This window comes from Taeniopygia guttata, chromosome 6, assembly GCF_048771995.1.
Source record: "Taeniopygia guttata chromosome 6, bTaeGut7.mat, whole genome shotgun sequence".
Lineage (NCBI taxonomy): Eukaryota > Metazoa > Chordata > Aves > Passeriformes > Estrildidae > Taeniopygia > Taeniopygia guttata.
Window position 1 is genome coordinate 3,114,937 of NC_133031.1, and position 21,519 is coordinate 3,136,455.

The following is a 21,519-nucleotide window of genomic DNA, read 5'->3' on the forward strand; positions in this document are numbered from 1 at the left end:
AGACATCTGGAAGTTTGGGTTTTCCTTAGGATTTTCCCCACTGACATGGCTGCAAACCCTGAAAATTCCAAGAAGTGTGACTGTGTGACAATGACTAAACATGAAGTACAGAGAAAAGGAACAAAGTTCACAGCCTGAGAGGATTTGTTCCTAACACAATCCAAGCCAGCAGCAGCTGCTGCCACAGGCAGCATGGAAGCGACTGTCACACCACAGACAATTCCTGCTTTTTGGGGGAAGTTTAAAAGCAACAGCTGTCAGAGATAAAACCTCACAGAAATTCACACTGGATAAAGACATCACTGCATTAATTGTGAAATAAATTGACAGCAGCAGGAACACAGTGTTTTAAGGGTTTTATGGGCTGCACCACTCGCTTCTCAACACCCTTTATGCATAAAGACCTGTCAGGTTGTGATGACCTTTGGGGGAAAAAGGCCCAGCTGGTGATAGACTGCTTTCCTACTGGGTGGGAGAAGAGGAATGGGATTATTGCATACTTGCACCTATCCTTGCAACACTGCTTAGGATAATGATTGTGAAATATTTGCTAAGAAGGACGTGAGGATCTTGATTCATGTTAGTGAACACCAGGCCTGCTCCTTGCGGGGCAGCATGCCCTCTGCTCACCTAGATAATCTGCTCTTGAAAAAGCAGCCTCTGTACAGTCTTATTCCCATTTCAATCCTAACACCAAAACACCAACATCTTGCCTTCATAGACAATAAGCCTTTCCTCAAAGTCTGGCTGTATCCCCTGCACAGAAATGCTGAGCCACACACAGTTTTTGGCAGGTCGGAGCCCACACTTGTCAGCAGCCAGTCACATGAGGGTGAGGAAGAGCATCCAGGATGGATCTTCTCCCAGGCACCCAGACTGGCAGACAGCCACACAGAAAGCTTGCTCAGACAGCTGAAAATCCACCCAAAAAGCTGAATTTCAGCCAGCTCAGCTTCCTAAATTTGCCCACAGTCAGCACATTGTGAGTCTCCACCACTGAGAACTGTCCGAGCCCAGAGAAGCACCTTTAGCCCAGCACTGCTCCAACAGCAAAATCCTCTTGGTCCACATGAATTATACCTATGGATGGAGGCTGCTCCTTTACAGGAGGCTTTGTCAGCTTAGCCACTGACAGCAAACTCGTTCTGCTGTAGCCTGAATCACTGTCACAGGATCCAAGTTCCCCAGGGCCTGCGGGTGGTGATTCACCCGCCCAGGCTCACACACATTCTTCTCTGCCCTCAGTGCAAGTCCACAGGCTCTTCCATGCCATGAGAAAAGGGGCTGGAAAAAGGCATTGTTTAAGCAGCTCTGCAACCCTGCACTATCTTCAAAGGCCAGTCAAAGTGTGGGGGGAAAAGGAAGGTAAACAGACATTTTGTGTTCTTGATTTATTTGTTGTTTTGCAAATGGGAGGGGAGAGGAGAGAGCACAGGGAATAAATATCATCCTGCTTTCCAAACTCAGTATATCACTTCCATTGCTCCCTCCTTCCAAATCCCAGCGCTCTGGAACCTCAACATTACAACAGCAATAAAAGACATGGTCCCTATTCCAGGATTCCTTTGGCCATTTCACTGTCAAACTGTCAGACATTAAAGAACCACTTTGGTTCGTGGTCTCTGAAGTTTTGCTTCCATTTTCACCTGAACAAACATGCCCATTCAGACCCTGGAGACAAAGCTGACCAAAAGTTTCACGGAGCTGAACTACCCCATGAATGAAAAAAAAAAAAAAAAAGGCAAACTACAATTTATTTCTAGGGAAACAGAGTAAAAATCCACACCACAATCCACTGCACGGTCATAATGTTGTGGCAGCCTCCCATAAAACCCCTGGAAACCTGCAGGTTGTAAATTCCACAACTTGTATCTCTCAAGGTGACCTGCTCATCACTACAGATAAAATCTGACAGATCTGCACAGTTTAAGCCCCTCTCAAGACATATCACTCACATCTGCCTACTTCAAATGTGCAGCCAAAGTTTGGAAGCCACAGAATTTGGGGAGAAGAGACAAAATGGGTTTCTACAGGAAATTCAGGCTTGCAACTGGCGATTTTGCCTTCTCTCTCTCCTGTCCTCAGCTGTAGAGTAAGTGGAAAAAGAATTCACAGAGAGATCCACATCAAATACTGATGACTCACATGCACAGAGAATTTGTCCCTATACTTCAAAGCTGCCCTTTCTTTTTAAAGTTCAAAAAGCTACTTAAAATCAAAAATACTGCAGCTTGCATAAAAGTGGCTATTTGTCCCCAAACTACAGGGAAAATCCACACAGCCAACACTGCAAAACAAAGCACCTTGTGAACATGAGCACATCAGACAAGAACAAACGCCCCTGTTCCTCTTCTATGTGCTGAGCTTAATTAGTCCTTCCAAATCATTGCAAGAATGTGATTAGAATCTTCCAGGGGTCCCAACTCACCAATTCCTCTCTCTTTGCTCTTGCATAACAATTAAAGTAAGAACAATTAGTGAGAAATTGGAAGCATCCATCCACTGCTGAAAATTATTACTTTTAAAACTACTTAAAAACTTGAAACATCTCAGAGCAATTTAAGGCAAAGATATGTCTGAACCCACCCCCAACCACCAGGGCACTGTTAGAGCTTCTATGCCCATGTCAGCAAAGGAGAACTACAGCCCACATGGCTCAGCTAAAGGCAACTCCTGTGAATAACACGAGCTGCTGGTCTGCTTTAACATTCAGAAATGCAAAAGACAGGTTTCATTTCGGCATTTATGAAACACCAAAAACCTTCAAACAGGAAGCTCTCCAGAGATCCTGCCGAGGGAGGTGTCCACACAGAGATCCTAGGCTGCTGAAATCCCTGGGATCAGCATGGATGTGTCACTGAGCTGCTCTTCCCAGACTGAGCGGCAGAGTATTACTGCCACAAAGTGCTGTTCTGCAGCGTGCTATGGAAATCGGAGCACAAAGGAAGTGAAACTGCCTCACTGAAAAGCCCAGACAGAAACATTTTGGCGCTTTCCATGCAGCAGAGATGCAGACACCCTCTTCAAAAACACCAATGAGTTCCATCTGCCTTCAGGGATCACCTCCAACACCATCAAATTGGCCAAGCAGTCGCTGCTGCTTAAACCAGGTTAGTAAATCCAGTGCACACAGGGCCTGGCACTGCAACACTCTGCCTCTCAGAGGTGGCAGTGAGGGAGTTCAGGGGGGAAAAAGCAGTTGCTCTAAATTTCAACACTGCAAAAGTTGAATCGAGTAAACCCAGAGACCTTCTCAGTAGAATGAGCCAGCAGCTTCTCTTGAACAGTTTAAAGATAACTCAGAGCACTGCACCTTCCCAGGCTTAGAATTAAAACCTCTCTGCTTTACAGTCTCACCAGTTACAGAAGAATAACTGCACCACTGAGCCACCAGATGAGCACAGCCTTCCAAAGACAGAAAGCAAATAATCAGTCTGAAAAAATCCTCTTTTTAATTGAGTTTGCACTGTCCAAGCCTCTAGAAATTATTCTGAAATGTTAAATCAGTTCTGGGGAGAAGAAGAGAAAATAAGTCTTTGAGCCCTACCACTTCAAGAGCATGTGAGCTCCATATACCCACCCACATCTCTCCACCAGTGAGCAGCAACTCAGGACACTTCACTCAGGAAGAGGAGTGGGAAGACAAAAAGTCCACTGGAAACACTCACTCAGACATAGTAATTACAGGGGTGCAATTAATCTTCTGTTTCCGGCGGATCAACTTTCCAGCCCTCCCCTTCTCCCTTGCCAGCGGGGCTGTGTTCAAGCAGCTAGGACAGAATTCCACAGCAGGCTTCCGCTTCCTTTGCTTTGTGGCACCGTCTCGGGAGCAAGAGGAGGACAGAGGGAAAAGCAGGATTCCCCAGAGTATATTCGTGCAGGTCTCACTTTGGCTGCGGCAGTTTTTGACCTGTTCTGACCTTCTCTTAGGCAATCCCACTTTTCCATTTCAATGGGAGAGCACCCAAGGCAAAGGCTGCCACCTTTACATCGTGTTTGACATAACAAAACCCAAAGATCCCCTGTGCAGGCTTCAGCAAGCAAAGTTCCCCAAGCTGATGTCCCAACTGCTGACAGAAACGAGTCCCAACAGCTTCATGCCCAGCCCCTGCCCTGCTCCAGGGATAATCTCAGCTCTGCAAGCCAGGAAGGAGCTGAGGTGAAATGTTTTTTATAAGCAGAGAAGCACATTCCTCCTCTAAACTTGAAGATGGTACAAGGAATACAGTCCTGAGAAGAAAAGTCAGGTCAGAGGGTGTCACGTCCTCCTCTCAAACGCAACCACATCTTGCACTCCCACACACCTGAGCTCATCTTCAATCCCACTGGGAGTCTGATCCCAACTACACCTACTACAAAGCTACTCCAGTACTCAACTCCTTAACACAAGCAAGCTTCCAGCTGACAGGGATAGCCCACTCAAAGCCAGTTCAGTACCTAAATTCTTGTGTCAACATTTCCAACACTGCAAGCATCAGTTTAAGAACACACATTTGGACTCTTGCTGGGAATTTTATCCAGACTGTAAAACTGGTTTGCACAGGAAGGCCACATGAGCCTGGAAATGCAGCTTTCCAGCTGGACAGCTGACAATCCATGCCATGCCTGCTTGCTGGCGAGTAGCCAGCCAGACAGCTGGCCTTGCCCTCAAGCTCAGCAATCTGGCAGGCTTGCAGATTTCCAGCTCAGAGACTAAAACTGAGGGGAGCTTCTCAGAGCGACACTTCTCTGTTCACAGTTCCCCACTGACACCCAGCCAGGCTGCATTACACCAGTGCTCTTTTCCAACTGCCATCAAGCCTGTGTCACTTAAGAGTGAGGGAAAAAAAAAAGCTGAAGTAAACAGTCTTGTTTAGAGAACTGTTTCTCTGAGTGAAATTTTCTCTCTCAAAAAGAGAAATTAAGCAACCTCCACAGACCTGGCATGGAATACACCAGAATGAGCTTACCCTCATGCTCATCTGGAGAGCACAAGGTGCATTTGCAATTATCAAAGCCAAAAATACCCAAAATGTTCAGGAGGCAAAGACAGGCTACTTACAGCACCACAAGATTTGGGGCCCCCATGGAAGAGTGTGCAGGCAATCCTCACTACTTCTGCTTCCATCTTCCTCAGACCAGGGAATATATCTGGATGGAGAGGATTACTCCAGGCAAACTCTTCATACACCTTCAGAAAACAAAGAGAGGAAATTAGACTTGCAGATAAGGCTTTAAGAACTCCCTATGTGCACTCTAGAAGCAAATTAGCTGCATTTTACCCTAAGAATATTACAGGACTTAACTGCTCCTGCAAGTAAATGGCACAAGCTGGGAAGCTGAGGAGTAAAATAAAGAAAAAATAAATGTTTTTCTAAGGCATTCAGACCTTTGGAGTGGATTCTACAGTACAGGAATATCTCTTGTTGTAAGGACAGATCTAATAATTTTGCTGGTTTTAAAGAAGAACACAAGATACATCCTGGAATTGCTTTATACAAATCAGAAAAAAACAGTAACTTAGCAGAATTTGTTCTCAAGTTTACTGTTAAGAGGGGGTTCTGAAGCAGGCAGTAAAGCACAAATGCCCACCCACACCACAAGGAAAGTGGCTGTGGAAACCAGTATTTCTGCTCATTCCACAACTGTGGACTCAGAGGATACAAGGCTGGAACAGGCCAGCCCCAACCTCCTGCAGTCCAGATCAAAAGCAACTGCAGGGATGTTAAATAAAATACAGCAAAACAAACCAGTGAATAATCAGGACAAACAAAGGGAATGTTTCGACAAAGCGGTCCAAGCTGAGGCCCCTCCAGAAAGGCTGCTCTGAGCTTTGTTTCTCCAAAAGTGGCACAGAAAATGTCAACATGAGGAAGAAAATGGCAATAGCAACCACCAAACAGAGGCTGCTACAAAAACTGTTCCCAGGAACAGGAGGGCCAGACTTCCCTTTCTAGCAAAACAACTCTGGAAGGAGATGTACTTGAAAACAAACCTTTAGGCTGTTTAGCTTATTTTGCAGCCTTCTCAAAGGGAGGAATTCCTGAGCAGGTAAACAGACCTCAGAAAAATACCACTGAAGCATGTCAGTGCTCCATTGTCTAAGATTTGGACCACACAGCCACACCAAAAAATATTTCCCAAAACTCTTTTGCTCAAACCAAGAGGAGTTTAGTTTTGCCCAGTGAAAGCTGTTCCAGTACCAATCTCCAGTTCACCTGTAATTACTCATTACTTTCTCACTCAAAACAGAACCTCATCTGATGAGATCCCAGGTATCTCTACAAGGTGTTTTCACAGGGACAGTTACCTGGCCAAAGTTACACTGCTCAAATTACCACTAATTCTCCTTCCTAGACTTAAGTTTTAGATCTTCCCTATTTACTTTGGGATGCTGGAACAGCTCTGAGGGGTTTCTGGTCGCCCTGAAGATGCAAAATTGGCCTGCTTGCACTTTACCTTCACCAGCAGGTGGGTGAGTTTCTCTTCACCACTGTACACAGTCCCAGAGACTTTCCCATCCTGCCAGCGCACACCTCCTGGAAGAGAGGGAAGGGCACACACCGCTCACAAACACAGCCATTCCCAGCCAGGGTGGAAAAGCACATGGAAGATCCCCTCAGTTCCACAGAGGAGGACTCAGCTTTTGAGATTTCCCCAAGTTTTGTGGCCCAGGGACAGCTGTGTGTGAAGCTGAGCCCCTGGCACCGCGTGAACTTAGCAAACAGCAAGCAAATGATGACTAAAGAGTCAGCACATAAACAACATGTAGCTGGAGCAAGCAGTTATATTAATAAATAATCCACTTAATCCCCAGCAGTCTCCCCAAACTGCTGTTCAACCAACTGGACACTAAATTAAAGCCACTTTCAAAGAACACCCACCACCACTGTAAGCTGAGAAGAGATGGAAAAGCCAAATTTGTAGTGCTAAAATCCACATTAAAATTCACCTAAACTGGTACTTCTAGGCAACTTCCAAAGGGGTGGTTGTGGGGGAAGGAAACAGGGGGAACTTTAGAAAAGAAAAAAGAACCCAGTGAAGGAAGGAAACAAAAATTTAAGAGAAAACACATAGAGAAGCAACATTAGCAATACACAACAGTAGAAAAGAAGGAAGTTGTCCAGGATACTGGATCATGACATTGTTTGTTTCTGAATTTGGAGCAGATGCACTGCTGTAGCAGAATATTAATTCAAGGTATTTCTCAAATTTGGGATACAGTTGTATCTTCTCCCCTGGACAGGAAGTCACCCAGATTTGCTCATTAGGAGTAACAGGCACACAAATCAGGGGGAACATGTTTACAACTCCAATTGAGTGTCAGACACTGCTTGTGTGGACTCAAGCCAAGAGATCATCATCACTCTTCCTTAAGAGGCTTTTTCAAGGCACAAACCATTGTCTCTCTTAAGAGGTCACAATCTTGGAAATTCCCTAACAATCCTACTTGTAAGTTGCTTTTCTTGATTGTGAGTATTTTCTGGGGCTTTACAATACTGGTAAAATCAAATATCAAGGCAACTGTTCAGAAATGCAATCCAAAAAGAAAACTTCTTCCATATTTCTCCTCTCCTAAGCTCTCCCACCTCGCCATCAGCCTACAATTCTTGTGGAAGGAACAGAATTTCAATGTAAAGACCTGAACGCAGCATTAGAACTCGTGAATCTCAGTCACATCCAGAAGAAAAACAGACAAAAATTTGCAAGGGGACAAAATATTTAAGCTGAAACCATGAGCAGGAGTCACTGGGGCTCATTTAAGAAAGGAAGTGTCATGTGTGGTGTCTGCTGCACTACAGACTCACCTTTTGAGCTGTACTCTTTCATCTTCTGCAGCACTTCAGGCTGGCTCATGCCTTGTTCTGGCAGTGCTTTGATATAATCCCTTTCATCTTTCAGGAAGGATAAACTGGAAGTGACATCATTCAAGGCTTCATCAATCTTCTTTTGAATCTGAAAAGAAAGAAAAAAACCTATCAAACTGTGGCACTGGTCAATTGTTGAGTGTGTGCAGAACAGGACCTGCTGCCTGTATCTGTGGTGTCGATGGAGCAGACAGGAACTGCTGCACTGGGAGCTTTGACCCCTTTCCTTAGTGCTTGAGAAAATAAATCTCAAGGAAAAAACCCTGCATTTTTATCCAGCAAACCTTTTCAAGTCACAGTTTTTAATTTGTGGAGGTCTTCAGGAGCATTGGTTTGTACCTTGCCTCCTCTACCCCCACACACAGCTTAGAAACTCACGAAAACACAATAAAGTCATCTCCACCACAAGCATGTGTCAGAGATTTCTCTCTTCCCACCCACTCCCTGCTCTCAGGAAACCCCAGACTTCTTCTCACAACACATTCCAAAGTAAGGATCCTTCTTGCAGGCAACACAGGTGTTGGGATATTGACTTTTGGACATTGGAATGCCTCAAAGTCAAGGCCTCTTGCAAGCACCTGATAATTTACTGCACAGGACAGGGAGGGGATTTAGTTCCTTCTAGAGGGATATGGGAAAAACTGAACAGCTCCTTCCATCTCCACAGCATAAGCAAAAAAAAAATTCCTCTGTGCTACTTTCTTTGGATAAAATTGCCTGGAACAGTTCTGACCCCTGGAATCAACAGGTAAATACAGCAGCACAGCAAGCAGCAGGAAGTGCAGTGAGTGTGATACCACGGTTTATGAGGTGAAATAAACCCAGCTGTGCATGTCTTCACCCCCACTCGTTAACCTGCTAAAACATGCTGACAGCTGTGGCTTCAAGTTTTTATGAGAAAAATAATGAAAACAAAACAGAACAAAAAAATCCAAAACCAAAACTAAATCAAAAATCCCAACAAACAAATGAACCCCAAACACTACAGCTCCTGGGTCATTTTAATGATTACACAAAGTGCTGATATCCTTCTGCTAACAGGTATCTGAGCCCTGAACAAATCATGATTAAAATAAATACCCTTCCACATTGCACAACAATGTAGAATTGCTGTCAGGGTGACAATTGCTGTCTCACACATCACACTGCTTCAGAAGAACAACTCCAGTTCAATCCTGTCCCTTTTTTTCAGAATTAAATTCATTTTCTTAAAATCTAAACCCAAGGAAACATTCCTGGAGAATTTACTCATTCTTGGTTAATATAAATAGCTCAAAAGTTAAAAAGAGGTGGAACCCAGTTACTATGGGAGTGATACTATGACAAAAAGACTGGGTAGAAATTACATCAGGAGGCAGCAGAAGACGTTCCAGATCTATATCCTGGGTCATTAGGATCACAGTGACATGACAACAAAGATGCACAGAACTGTATATTCTCCAAGAGAGCTGAAAAAAAGACCTAGAATAGTCCTCTAAGTACTTGCTCAAATACTTACTATAGCCCCAACAAATGGCATTTTTCTCAGCAGTTTAAAGAATTGCTTTTTAGTTCGGGATGTCAAACCTGAAAGACAAAAAGCAGAAAGGAACCTAAGAAACAACAAAAAAAAACCCCTTCTGATGCAGCTCATGATCCAGGCTCAGCATTCCTGATCCAAGCTGAAATAACACAGGGGACACGTGGTGAGACAGATGAGTGGATCCAAGAGCAAGGTTTTCATGGATGGACCATGCCATGGAAACATCTGAACTGCAGAACAGCTGCCATCTACAGGAATCAGTTATTTGTTTCTTACTTACATGGGAATTCACACCCACATGTGGATTTTTACAGGAAAGATAGGGATTTCAAGGTCTGCTAAAAGGGAGGAATTATTAACATTTCCTGCCTCTTCAAACCAGAATAGTTACTTGAAAACAAAAGCACTGAGCAGTGTCAAACAGGCTCCCAGACCAAAGGAGGGAGCAGGGACGTTTGTGACAGTGTCAGCCACAACAAAACGTGGATTTGCCCCGTTTGATGCACTGGGAGGTGACTCAGGGAAAGGGGATGGACAGAGGGAAGAGCAAACATTCCACCACAGCACAAAGACTCAAATGAGAGAAGCCACCAATGACAAGCACTGGGAAACTCCTCAGGTAGCTCCAAAGGCAGGAATGAAATCTGGATGACACAGATGCTTTACAGCCACCAAAAATGCCTTCCCAGTCCTACCCACACACCAGCAGTTACAGGACAAGCTAAAAAATAACTAAATAAAGCTTAAAAATCAACCATTTTAAAACTTTGCAATTTTATCTACACTTCATATATATTTGAGAAGCTATCAAGGACAGTACTTGGCACATTCTGCAGAAAATACTTGTTAGTGCCCTGATAATAACATTTCTGTTGCACATCTCAGTGTGCACGCTGTTTTATCAATCATTTTCACAGTGACAAAAGACTGCCAACTCCTGAAAAATGCTGACAATCTAATCAAATCTTCTAACAGCTAGTCCATACTTTAACAAAATACATTGGGCAACAGTACAGGTATTAGCTAGGAAGATAACTGTCTTGAACAGAAGTTTCATAGCAATTTGTTCCTTACAGACTTTCCTTCCTTACAGATGTTCCCACTGTTCAGCTGCCCCCATGCCTACAAAGAGAAAGGGCTGCTTCAGAAACAGACACAGAAGGAAACATCAAAAACTTGGCTATTTTTAAGAAGCTGCTACCAGTGTGTATCCCCAGGGCCTGTGGGAACTGAAATGCATCTCTGAGGGCATGGCAGTGACCTCAGGCCATCACACGACCAGAGAAAACTGCAAGTTCTGCAGAACTCAGCTCCACTGAAAAGCTGCCAGTACCAGAAACCACTCAAAACAGGAAGATACTCCGGAAATATATTGAGAAAAAAAAAAATTACAAGAAAATTTCCTCACACTATCACATGCAATTATATCTTGAATATTTTGAGGATGAAATGTGCCCCCAGCATGGAATCAAGACCACATCTCCTCCCCCAGCAGGAAGGGAACAACCAAGAGTTATCCAGACACTTTGCAGCAGTGACTAAGTTCACAGGAACCCAGCTCTCCATAAATCTCCCCAGGGTTTGGGCATGAAGAGTGTGTTGTGACAAGCACATGGTTTAGCCAAAGGAAAAAGGGAGGGAAGGAGACAGAAGCACATTCCATGCACCCTCTGACACAACAAGGGAGCTTCATTTACCAGACAGTTCTTGACCTTAATTCAGAAGAATTTGGTAAATATTAGGTGACAGCAGAAAGTCTGTTTTAACAAGTGTTTGGCCTTGTTCCACCCTCATTCCTTCCACTGCCCAGAACAGCTCAGGGCCACCTCCCCTCCCTCAAAGGTAAGAAAACCCCCGTGTGAAATACTTACTCTCAGGCTGGCAGAGGAAGCCATGCAGCCACACACTTGCAAGAGTGGAAGAAAAAGTCAACCCAATGAGCTGCCAGGGCTCCAGTCCATCACACCGGGCGTTCACAAAGCCGGTCACTTTCTCCCAGTACATCTGGAGGATTTCCTTGTAGGGAGTGATGGCATCCTGTGCAAAGGAAAACCAGGAGGATATTGAGGAAAGCACAAATGAAAACAAATAGGGCATCAAAAAGCCAACTGTTGATTAAAAAGGTGCTTTCTGGTACACAGACCTCATGTTTTCCTTAAATCATATAAAAATTCGTTTGAGTTCTAGAAGTGTGTGTCCTAGAGATACATTTCAACTAAACTGGGCATCTTCTTTTTCTTCAAGTAAGGAAATATTCTAATTGCCTTTCAAAGAAATCAAAATTATTCCAACCATTTTTTTGAGCAGTAGATGAACTAGACTTTCTAAATCAGTGCTATGAATCCCAGATACATGGTTTAGTTCTTCCTAGAAATAAACAGCTAAAAGTACACTTGCTTAAGATTATGTCTGAAAACTGAAATTTTGTCAGCGAGGGTTTCATTTTTTGGAAACTGTATTTTGTAGTACAAATTTAGAGAACAGATATAATGTCAAGCAGTTTGTCCATGTGAGATTTGAGATGAAGATGGCAACAGGAAGAGACAAGTGTCCCACTTTGTTAGGAATCAGAGGATTTTGGTACCTGAGCTGGCTCAGGCCATTTGTGCACTGTGGACCTCATTGAAGGATCTGTGACATAAAAAGGAGATGTAGGAGATAGTTTTTATTCACTTCCACTCAAGAGTCACAGATAAAAACACACACCTTTAGAGACTTCAAATACTGAGAGAGAAGCACCAAGAGCAGATGAATAATGTAAGATTCTCTGCACAGGCCCAAGAACCACCACCAGATTTTACCACTGCCCAAAAGGAGGAATTGTGTTAATTTTTTTCCAAGGAATTCTCAGGTAGTGAGTGAAGGTACCACCAAAACAGGTCTATTAAGTACCTCAGGCTGGATTTTCAATGAAGATGGAAGCACTCAGCAAGTCCTTAATTTAAAGATCTAATTAGCATGTTACACACCAAGGGGGGATGGGAGAGGAAAACACTGCTGCCACCAAAATAACCCCCAGAAAATGGTGATGCAAGCACAATTACAATGTCAAAGCAGGAATTACTGTCGGGACGCAGCCCAAGTTCCTAATCAATAGCTTCAAACCAGATGCTTTTCAAGAGTGTCAGAACAGGGTGAGGAAAACTGGATGTGCACAGGAGAGAAATGACATTTCCCCTGAACAGGGGTCTTCCATCCAATCCTCTGGCAAAAGGTTTCTAGAGATAAGAAGAATAAACAGGAACAGAGCCCTCACCCAAATCCCTCTTCCCTTCTGACCAGCCCAATTTAACTGGGGAGATCTCCAGCACTTGAGAGTTTCACCCTCCAAGCAACAGGGAAAGTACATGGGGCTTTTCAAACGATCTGTAACTAAACCTTGGAAGGAATAAATCCTTAATTCCTGTGCTGTTGGACCTCAGGTGAGAACAGAGCAGTTTTTCAACAAACCACTAAATTAATAACTGCTAAAACTTCCCTTCTCAGGAGCCTTCACAGCTCTCACTTCTGGGTCAAGCCAACAACAGGAGCAGCATTTAATTAACTTTTTGTAAGGGTGTAAGGTGTCATTCCAATACAACTGAAAAGGCTACTAACAGTCTGAAAAAACAGCCAACTTTTTCCTAATAACTAAAGGAGGAAGGCAGGTTTCCTTACCAAAAAGCAACATATTGAACAGCCATTACTTTGGAAAAGCAGTAAAATGCATACAACATGGCAGAGTTTGAAAGTATTTAAGCAACCCAAACACAAATTCAGGCTGAATTAATGCACAATTCCAGCGTTTACCCTTAACAGAGGAGGGTTTTCACCCATGTCCCAGCAGAGGCTGAAGGGACAGGAAACTGAATTTGGCAAAAGCAGGCAGCACTGAGCTCTGAGAAGGCAAATTAGCACCTATTCACTTGGCAAAGGGCAATTTAAAAATACATTTCAGCCTCCAAAACAAAGCAGCCACACAAACCGCTGTAATTAAGCGATGTCCCAGCTAATGAATGCCCCATCCTCCAAGCCACTCACCACAAAGCCGATTTAACCCCAGAATTTAAGGGAAGAGCCACCTTTTCAGCTAACCAGAGGTGTACTTCTGTTTCAGTGAGTTTGCACAATCTTCACTGGCAAACCCCTGGAAATGAGTGCTCAACCAGCAACAATGACTTTGGTTCTTTGCCCCGGATGAAATCCAGGATACCATTCTGGTTTGGAACTGCACTTAAAGGATGGAAATGGAGCCACTAATGGGCTGCTGTCTCAATAGCTGCTCTCAACTCGTGGCAAGAAAATGCTGCAGCATCAAATATAAAGTGGGTTGTGCCTTTTTTTTTATGAAGATGGAGGACACTGTAAGCCCTGAACAAAATGGAACATGGCCTTCTTGACAGAAGTCATTCAATCAATGGCCAAGCCAAAATAAATAAATCTGGCAAGAGACTGACCTCACTCTTGGAGAAAGCTCTGGACAGAAGATCCCAGCTGTCTGCACATTTTGTTGTCACTGAAACCCCTGAGAACTGACATACAGGAACTCAATGGTATATCCAAATTTTGAACAAATGAGAGAAGATTTTCACTATGTTCATAAGACAATGAAGAATTACTTCCCCTTTCCTTCTTTAAAAATACTCAATCTGAAACCGTTACAGTTCGACCAGGTAAAGTTTTCTCTGTATTTCATTCTCACTATCCTTCTTTACTCCTTTCATACTTAGATGAGTTTGAAGGATGAGGTTGATCCATTTAGGAGGATAATAGAAACTGGGATTTAAAAACCCAGTGAAAATTGTCACAGAAGATGAGTTAGAAGTGAATTACAATTTCTCAGCTCCCTGGCTCAGTTTTTCCCAAATGCTCCTTTCCCTGAAAGTATCCAGCAAGACATGAGAGACCTTTACTTCCTGAATTATTCACTTAATCCCACAGAAACCAGAGGGCATTTAGAAGGTTGCACTCGAATGTTTTTACTACACCCAGGAACATGCTGGGTTAAAAGGGAGCTTGTGAAAAAGAGCCAGAGTGACTTTTTACACGAGCAGAATGACAGGACAAGGGTGTGTGGCATCCCACTGACAAAGGGCAGGGTTGGATGGGGTGTCAGGAAGAATCCTCCCCTGGGGGCTGGTGAGGCCCAGGGAAGCTGGGGCTGCCCCTGGATCCCTAAAAGTGTCCAAGCCCAGGATGGACAGGGCTCAAAGCAACCTGCTCGAGTGGAAGGTGGCTGGCACTGGATGATCTTTACGGTCCCTTCCAACCCAAACCATTCTGGAATTCTCTACGATTGCAGTCCCAGACCACATCCATTTTACAGGGAGGGGGCAGAGGGAATAAACAGCCTCTGGGTAGCCCAGCCATCAGAATCCCTTGCCCTGCAGCCCTGGAGGTGCTGCTCAGAGTGAAAAAAAGTCTTCCTGCTTCTCCAGCTGGGCTAAAGACGACAGGCTGGTCTGATTTTAAACCTGTCTACAGGACAGAATTTCATCTAAGATAATAAACTGCTTATTTGTGAAGGCATCAAAAAATAAAGGTTCCCTTCCCATTAGAAGAGAGTAGATAAGCTGCTTTTATTTCTGTAAGAGAACCTTTCCCACACAAGAACTTCACAAGCCACAGGATTATTTCAGAAGCAGTTTAAAAACCTGATTTATGAGCACATTAAAGAGCAGGGAGAAAAAAAAAATCTCCACTGGAAGCTTTGTTTTTAATTCTCAGAGCAGTAAGACAGACCCAGGTATCAGATAAAATACTAATTGCTATCATTAGGACTTGCAGTGCTCATTTGTACTGATATTAATGCACTCAGCTACCTAAGCAGTTTACATATTGAATTTTTAGCTGCACACATTAGGAATACATCCTTAATACTGTATTTCTAAAAGTCATTAGCTAGCTGAGCTGGTTCCAGGGATAGTACTTACGCCACTACAAAAGAGCACAAATTATTAACTGCAGTAATGCTCTTCTGTCCCAGATGATAGAAAAGGGAGGGGGGAGGAATGCCAAAGCTAATGAGAGCACATTCTGCATTCTTGCCAGAACAGCATTTCCTCAGCTGAGAGTTTTAGGATGCAAAAAAGCTTTAAAAAAAAAGAAAAAAGCAGAATGGCAATAAACTGGAGAACCTCAGACTTTCAGACATTCGTTACAAGTGCCTTCTTGTTTCTGCTCAAATTGAAACACTGTCTGAGTTTACCTGTGGGGAAAAATGGGAAGAAAGATTCTACCAGCTGAACCTTCCTTCCTCCAAAAGAATGTTTAAAGTGGGTTTCAAATGGGGCCACAGAATCAAAGTAGCTTTTAAAGGCAAGCTTATGTTAAGCAATACCATGAGGCTGACTGTCCAAGGAGGGGCTAAGATCACAGAATCACAGAAAGGTTTAGGCCAGTGAAGACCTTAAAGACCATCTTGTTCCAAACCCTTGCCATGGACAGGGAGATCTTTCACTATCCCAGGTGGCTCCCAGCCCTGTCCAACCTGGCCTTGGACACTTCCAGGGACACCTTCCACTGTCCCAGGCTGCTCCAAGCCCCACCCAGCCTGGCCTTGGACACTTCCAGGGATCCATGGGCAGCCAGAGCTTCTCTGGGCACCCTGTCTCCACCCTCTCAGGGAAAAATTTCTTCCTAATATCCAATCTAAACCTACTCTCTGTCAGTTTATACCACATCCTCAGCTGTCACCTGTATTCACACATAATCCCAAGCTAGGGACCCTCTGACCACTTCTCCATCACCAAACGGGTATTGGGGACAGGTAAAGGTGATATAGAGACTCTTATCATCAGAAGGCATGAAAAGACACTTCATTATTAGAAATTTACAGAAACAATGGTGGACTTAAGACCTGATTGGCCTTTAGGAATCTCCTCTCACACTATTGGTGAACTATGAATAGTATACTCTGGAGAACTGTATCTATAAAGAATAAATAGATAAAAAAATAAAACAGAAAGAGAATAATTGTTTGAATTCTTTCTCTGAGTTTTCTCACAGCTTCTAAAACCCTGAGAGAACTAAGCTTCTCTCTCTTCAGAGGATATGTAATTACTACACTTCTCCACGCACCCTAACCTGAACATCTGTGTCTGCCATCAGCTTGCTCACATTGCCAGAGCTGAGGCAGGAGGTGGCTGTGGTGGCTGTCACACAGTAAATCCAGGCCAAGGGACATGGCTCCCACAGCTCAGATTAGGGGAGCAGGGGAATACCGGTGCTGCCACTGTAATTACGGCCTCTGCTCCAACACAACGAGTTCTTCCCAGGAGAAGCTTCCTGGCTGAAAACAAACAGCAAGGACACGGCAGCCTCGCTTATTTAAGTAGAAGGAAGGCTCCAATTAGCCCTGCCTTGCTGACACTTCATTGCCTGCACGTGCTCTGGCCACAGATGTGACCAGAGTGACCAGGCTGAGACTGGACTCAGAGCCACCAGCCTGCCCAGATGCCACCAGAGAGCCAGCAATGGGATTGAGCAACACCAGCCCAGCCTCCTCCAAGAGCTGCTGCTGCTGCCTGCGGGGTTTTGGTTCGCACCCCAGAAATGACTCTGCTCCTCCGGCCCTCCCTGCCAACCCCAGCCTGACAAATGCCTTTCATAAGCACCAGGCAGGGAATATTTGTTAGTCAGCTCCTAATTACAGCTCCAGGTTTGGACCACGTGCTGCCCAGCCGGACCAAAGGATGTGGGCAGACACAGCGACACCGGATGTGTGATCGCTCAGAAATCAAAAATCAGGAACTTTGGGATGTATGGGCTGAAGTAAGTGAAATTAAAACCACGTTCAGGCTACACTCATTTTACCACAGCTCCTCAACACCACCAGTTTTGCCTGCATTGCATTTGTTTCCACCACTGAAACTTTTTCTTTTTCTACAATGACAGCAGTTGGGGAGGGGAGGTTTGCCACGTATAGTGTCTGCAAAATGAATGTATGCATACTGTACCACCAGCCCTGAGAGGTCAAGAGGAGTGGCTAAACAATGGCTAATTATAGCTTCGGCACAAAAACAAACAAGGCAGCAAGTCAGAGTAAGTACAGCAGCATTCTAGCTTCCACTCCAGAGATGGAATGTAAAACTACCAAAACAAAATGGGGAAAGACTGATTGGTGGCTCCAAAAAAGTACAATTTTACAGAAGCCCAAAAGACTCCAAAAATTAAGTTCAAGTTTAGTTTAACCCAAAATACACACAAGGTGTCATGTTCACATTGCTCACTTATGCAAACCAATTTACAGAAGGTTCTGCACACATCTATGCACACTCCAGGCAGCACAGACCTCACAAGAGACAGGATTCACCCAATGGTGAGCTCATCATGGATCTCTGTGGGTCATCAGCTCCAAGAATGTGCAAAGAAACATCCTCTGCTGACACCCAAGGTAATAAGGGGAAAAGAAGTGCCCAGCTCCCTGCATGCTGGGGCTCATCTGGACATATTTTATTCCTCCACACCTCAGATTCTTGCCTGCCTTCCAGATAATAAAATGGGTATTCCTTTGAAATATTTTATGAGCACCTGGGTGCCACCAAGAGGTACCCAGAGTACTGAGACATGAAGTGCTGGCAGGAGCAGTGTGGATGCAGAGCCCAGCATGGCAATTGTTCTGGGAGCAGGCATCCATGAACAAAGGCAGCACGGAGCCCTGGCACAGCCTCCCAGCAGGGTTATGCAAGCCTCACACAAAGCCCCCAGTATCAGCACAAACCCAATGCTGCTATTCTACATTACAGGCCCTGCTCTTGGGCAAGTCTGACCATAGGGCAGAATCCTCAAAAATTATCTTATCAACACCAACATGCAGAGCCCTTCAACCCCTGCAATGTCTAGTCACGTGCCTTTCCTGATATAGCATGGATAAATCTTGATGAGCAAAGAGAGGCAAAGGAAACAGAACACAAAGGATTCTGAGTGACATCTACACGCAGATTTCTAGGAAATACAATTTTTTTTCTCAGTACAGAAAACTGTATCACAATCACCACAGCAAATAAACCAGGACACCTGCTGCTAAATCAATTGGTAGAATCCTAAATCTCAGTTCATGCTCAAAGGCAGGACTAAAGCACGCACTAGGCCTGGTAGTACTTGAAAAGAAATGCCTTTCACTGCCCGGGATGCAAACAATACAAACAGCAGAATAGTAGAATCACAGACCAATTTGGTTTGGAAGAGACCTTGAAGATCATCTCGCTCCACCTCCTGCCATGAGCACGGACACCTTCCACTATCCCAGGTGGCTCCAAGCCCCTCCAGCCTGGCCTGGGACACTTCCAGGGATGGAGCAGCCAGAGCTACTCTGGGTTCCCTGTGCCAGGATCTCACCACCCTCACAGGGAGAAATTATTTCCTCATATCTAACCTATACACCCTGTCAGTGTGGAGCCATTCCCCCTTGTCTCTTGTAGAGTCTCTCTCCACCTATCTTGTCACTGGAAGGTCACAATGAGGTCACCCCAAAGCCTCTCCTCGCCAGACTGAACAACCCCATCTCTCCCAGCAGAGCTGCTCCATCCCTTTAATGACTCTGTTGCCTCCTCCAGACTCTCCCCAGCAGCTCCAGGTCCCTCTTGTGCTGGGTCCCCCAGGTTGGAGGCAGCTCTGCAGGTGAGGTCTCACCTGAGCAGGGGCAGAATCCCCCCTCTCCTGCTGGGGCTCAGCCCAGGGCAGCACCAGCTGCCACCCACAGCATCCCCAAGTCCTTCTCAGCAGCTCTGTGGTGGAAGCAGCTGGTGCAGGAGATCAGATGGAGACATCTTTTTATTGGCAAAGTTGTGTGTTTGGAAAAAGAGACAAGCAGAACCTCAAAATCCTTACTCAGGACCTCCACAGAAGCCCTCTGAGCACAGGAGTCACAGCAAGGCTGCCACACCAGGCACACCACACTCAATAAATGCTGGGATTTTTTATCTCCACACCACCAAGCGCTGCTGGAGAAACCCCAGGCAGGAAATGAGGCAACACCTCAGCAAACCCTCCCCTGCTCAGCGATTCAGATACAACTTCTCAGGGTAAGAAGAGGGTGGGAAACTCTGACTAGGGTGGACATGAGCAGAACACGGAAAAAGAAAGATTTTACCCTGTCTAGGTAAGAAAATTTCCAGTGCTTTTTGCTAAGGTCACAGGAAGGATGCCTGAGTGAAACCACAGCTTAGGAAAATGTTGTGTGCCAGTGTTTGTCCAGAGGTAAGCCTCATTCCCGGAATACAAAGCCAACTTCCTAAGCTGTCCAGTAGCCAGGAATCCTGTGCAATAGCCACTGTCTAACCTAGTGAATAAAAGAGCAGACCTGAGCAGGTCTTTCAGGTGCAAAGAGCAGCAATTTCCCCCGCAAAGCTCTGGCACAGGAGGTGCTGGGGTGAGAACAGCCTGACCGCACAGCCCCAGGCCAGTCTGGACCGCCCCCTGCTCAACAAGCCAAGGGCTTACCCAGTGCCAAATTTTGGCAGCTGAAAGCAGCCCCAACACAATCTGTGCGGGCTCTTGGTGCTGTCCCACGCCAAAGCTGGAAGGGGAAGCAGCACTTGGGAGCTTGGCAATCCAACAGCCAAGCGGGACAAAGGAGTGGGACAAAGATAATGCTGTTTCATTTATCACTCAGCAGCTGTGATTGCAATTTCCCTCGCTGATAAGGGGAAAAACCCAACCAAACAACCAAAAAATCTAGTGCCCCTTCCAGGTTTGAGAAATTGCACGATTCACGCCGTGCCAATGCGGGTTAGAGCCAGCTATATTCCAAGCAATCCCGAAGTTTCCTTCCAGCTAAAAAATAACAGCCAATTAGCAAACCGTGTCTCTAAAAAAAAAAAAAACCAAACAACAATCAATCAACAAACACGATTTCTCTCAGCCAGATCAGCACCTCCACCAAAATCACGAGGAAAACATCGTTCCGCCCCACCCAAGTGAAATCAAGCAGAGACAGGAGAAAACACCATTTATAATCCTCTCCGTCCCGAAACCAGGTTAACTGCGGGGCACGAGGGAAACAGCGTGTGAATAAAAACACACATTTACATCCAGGGAAGGGTGGGGGCTGAGAAGAGGACGTGACCTCGCACCCACCCTCGGCCAGACATCCCCTGAGGCGCGTCCGGGCCCCCAGCCCCGCCGCTCCAGGCCCGGGCCTTGCTGCCGCACAGGCCGCGCCGGCACACGCCTCTCCGGCCCACAGCAGCCCCGCAGTCCCCGCTCACCATCGCTCCGGCCGCCGCCACCTCTTTAGCTCCTTCCTCCCGGCTTTTCTTCTTCCCCGCTCCTCCTCCTCCTCCTCCTCCCGCTCCCCGCGGGGTCCCGGCGCCGCCGTGCCCCGCCCCGCTGGCCACGCCCCCAATGCCGAGGCCACGCCCCCAATGCTGAGGCCACGCCCCAACGCTGCGAGGCCACGCCCCCTCAGGCGGCGGGAGAGCAGCGCCCTCACCTGGAGGGAGGCGGTAAAACCTTACAAACAGGTTTTTTTTTTGTTAAAATACAAAAAAAAAAAATCCCCACAAACAACAAAAATAAATAGTTTGTAAGCCCGCTCCCTTTATTAATTATCTGGGTCTGGAGCCCCTCTGCTTTGGATCCGGCCTGGGAAAGCTCAGGGTGTCCACCTGGAGAAATCCCCAGGAAGAACTCAGAGCCCTTTCCAGTGCCTAAACAGGCTCCAGGCGAGCTGGAGAGGGATTTGGGACAAGGGGGAATGGCTTCACACTGACAGAGCACAGTGTTAAATGGGACATTGGGAAGAAATCCTTCCCTGTGAGGCTGGAGATGCCTTGGCACAGGGTGCCCAGATAAGCTGTGACTGCTCCTGGATCCCTGGAAGTGTCCAAGGGCAGGTTGGATGGGGCTTGGAGCCATCTGGGATAGTGGCAGTGTCCCTGTCCACGGCAGGCAGTGGGGACAAGACAACCCTTAAAGTCCATTCTAACCCAAATTATTTGGTGATATCTTTAGAGGAGAGTTTTTGTTCTGTGCAATATATAAGGCAGGAACTACTGGCCATCACAGCATTATCTAGTCTGTTCCTTCTGCTAATGCATGGATTAAAATCTGCTCTGTTCTGCGTGGATCAGGTGGGACCCCTCACCACCCTCACTGCCCACACCCGTGACTGACAACCACTTACACCACAAAGTTCCCAAAACAGTTTATTAGCAAGAGAAGGATTTG

General features: G+C 45.6%; 1 protein-coding gene across 1 annotated transcript in view; it reads right to left on the reverse strand.

Annotated features, from left to right (window-relative positions):
* Window positions 1-20,694, reverse strand: part of SGPL1 (sphingosine-1-phosphate lyase 1) — a 30,119-nt gene extending 9,425 nt beyond the window's left edge. Inside the window, exons 1-6 of the mRNA XM_002191759.7 lie at window positions 20,559-20,694; window positions 11,241-11,406; window positions 9,346-9,413; window positions 7,788-7,935; window positions 6,439-6,518; window positions 5,042-5,170 (exon numbers count right to left, since the gene is read on the reverse strand). Coding sequence (XP_002191795.6) covers window positions 5,042-5,170; window positions 6,439-6,518; window positions 7,788-7,935; window positions 9,346-9,413; window positions 11,241-11,406; window positions 20,559-20,561 — 594 coding nt within the window. The 5' untranslated portion in view covers window positions 20,562-20,694. The remainder of the gene's footprint in view (window positions 1-5,041; window positions 5,171-6,438; window positions 6,519-7,787; window positions 7,936-9,345; window positions 9,414-11,240; window positions 11,407-20,558) is intronic.
* Window positions 20,695-21,519: the final 825 nt, after the last annotated feature.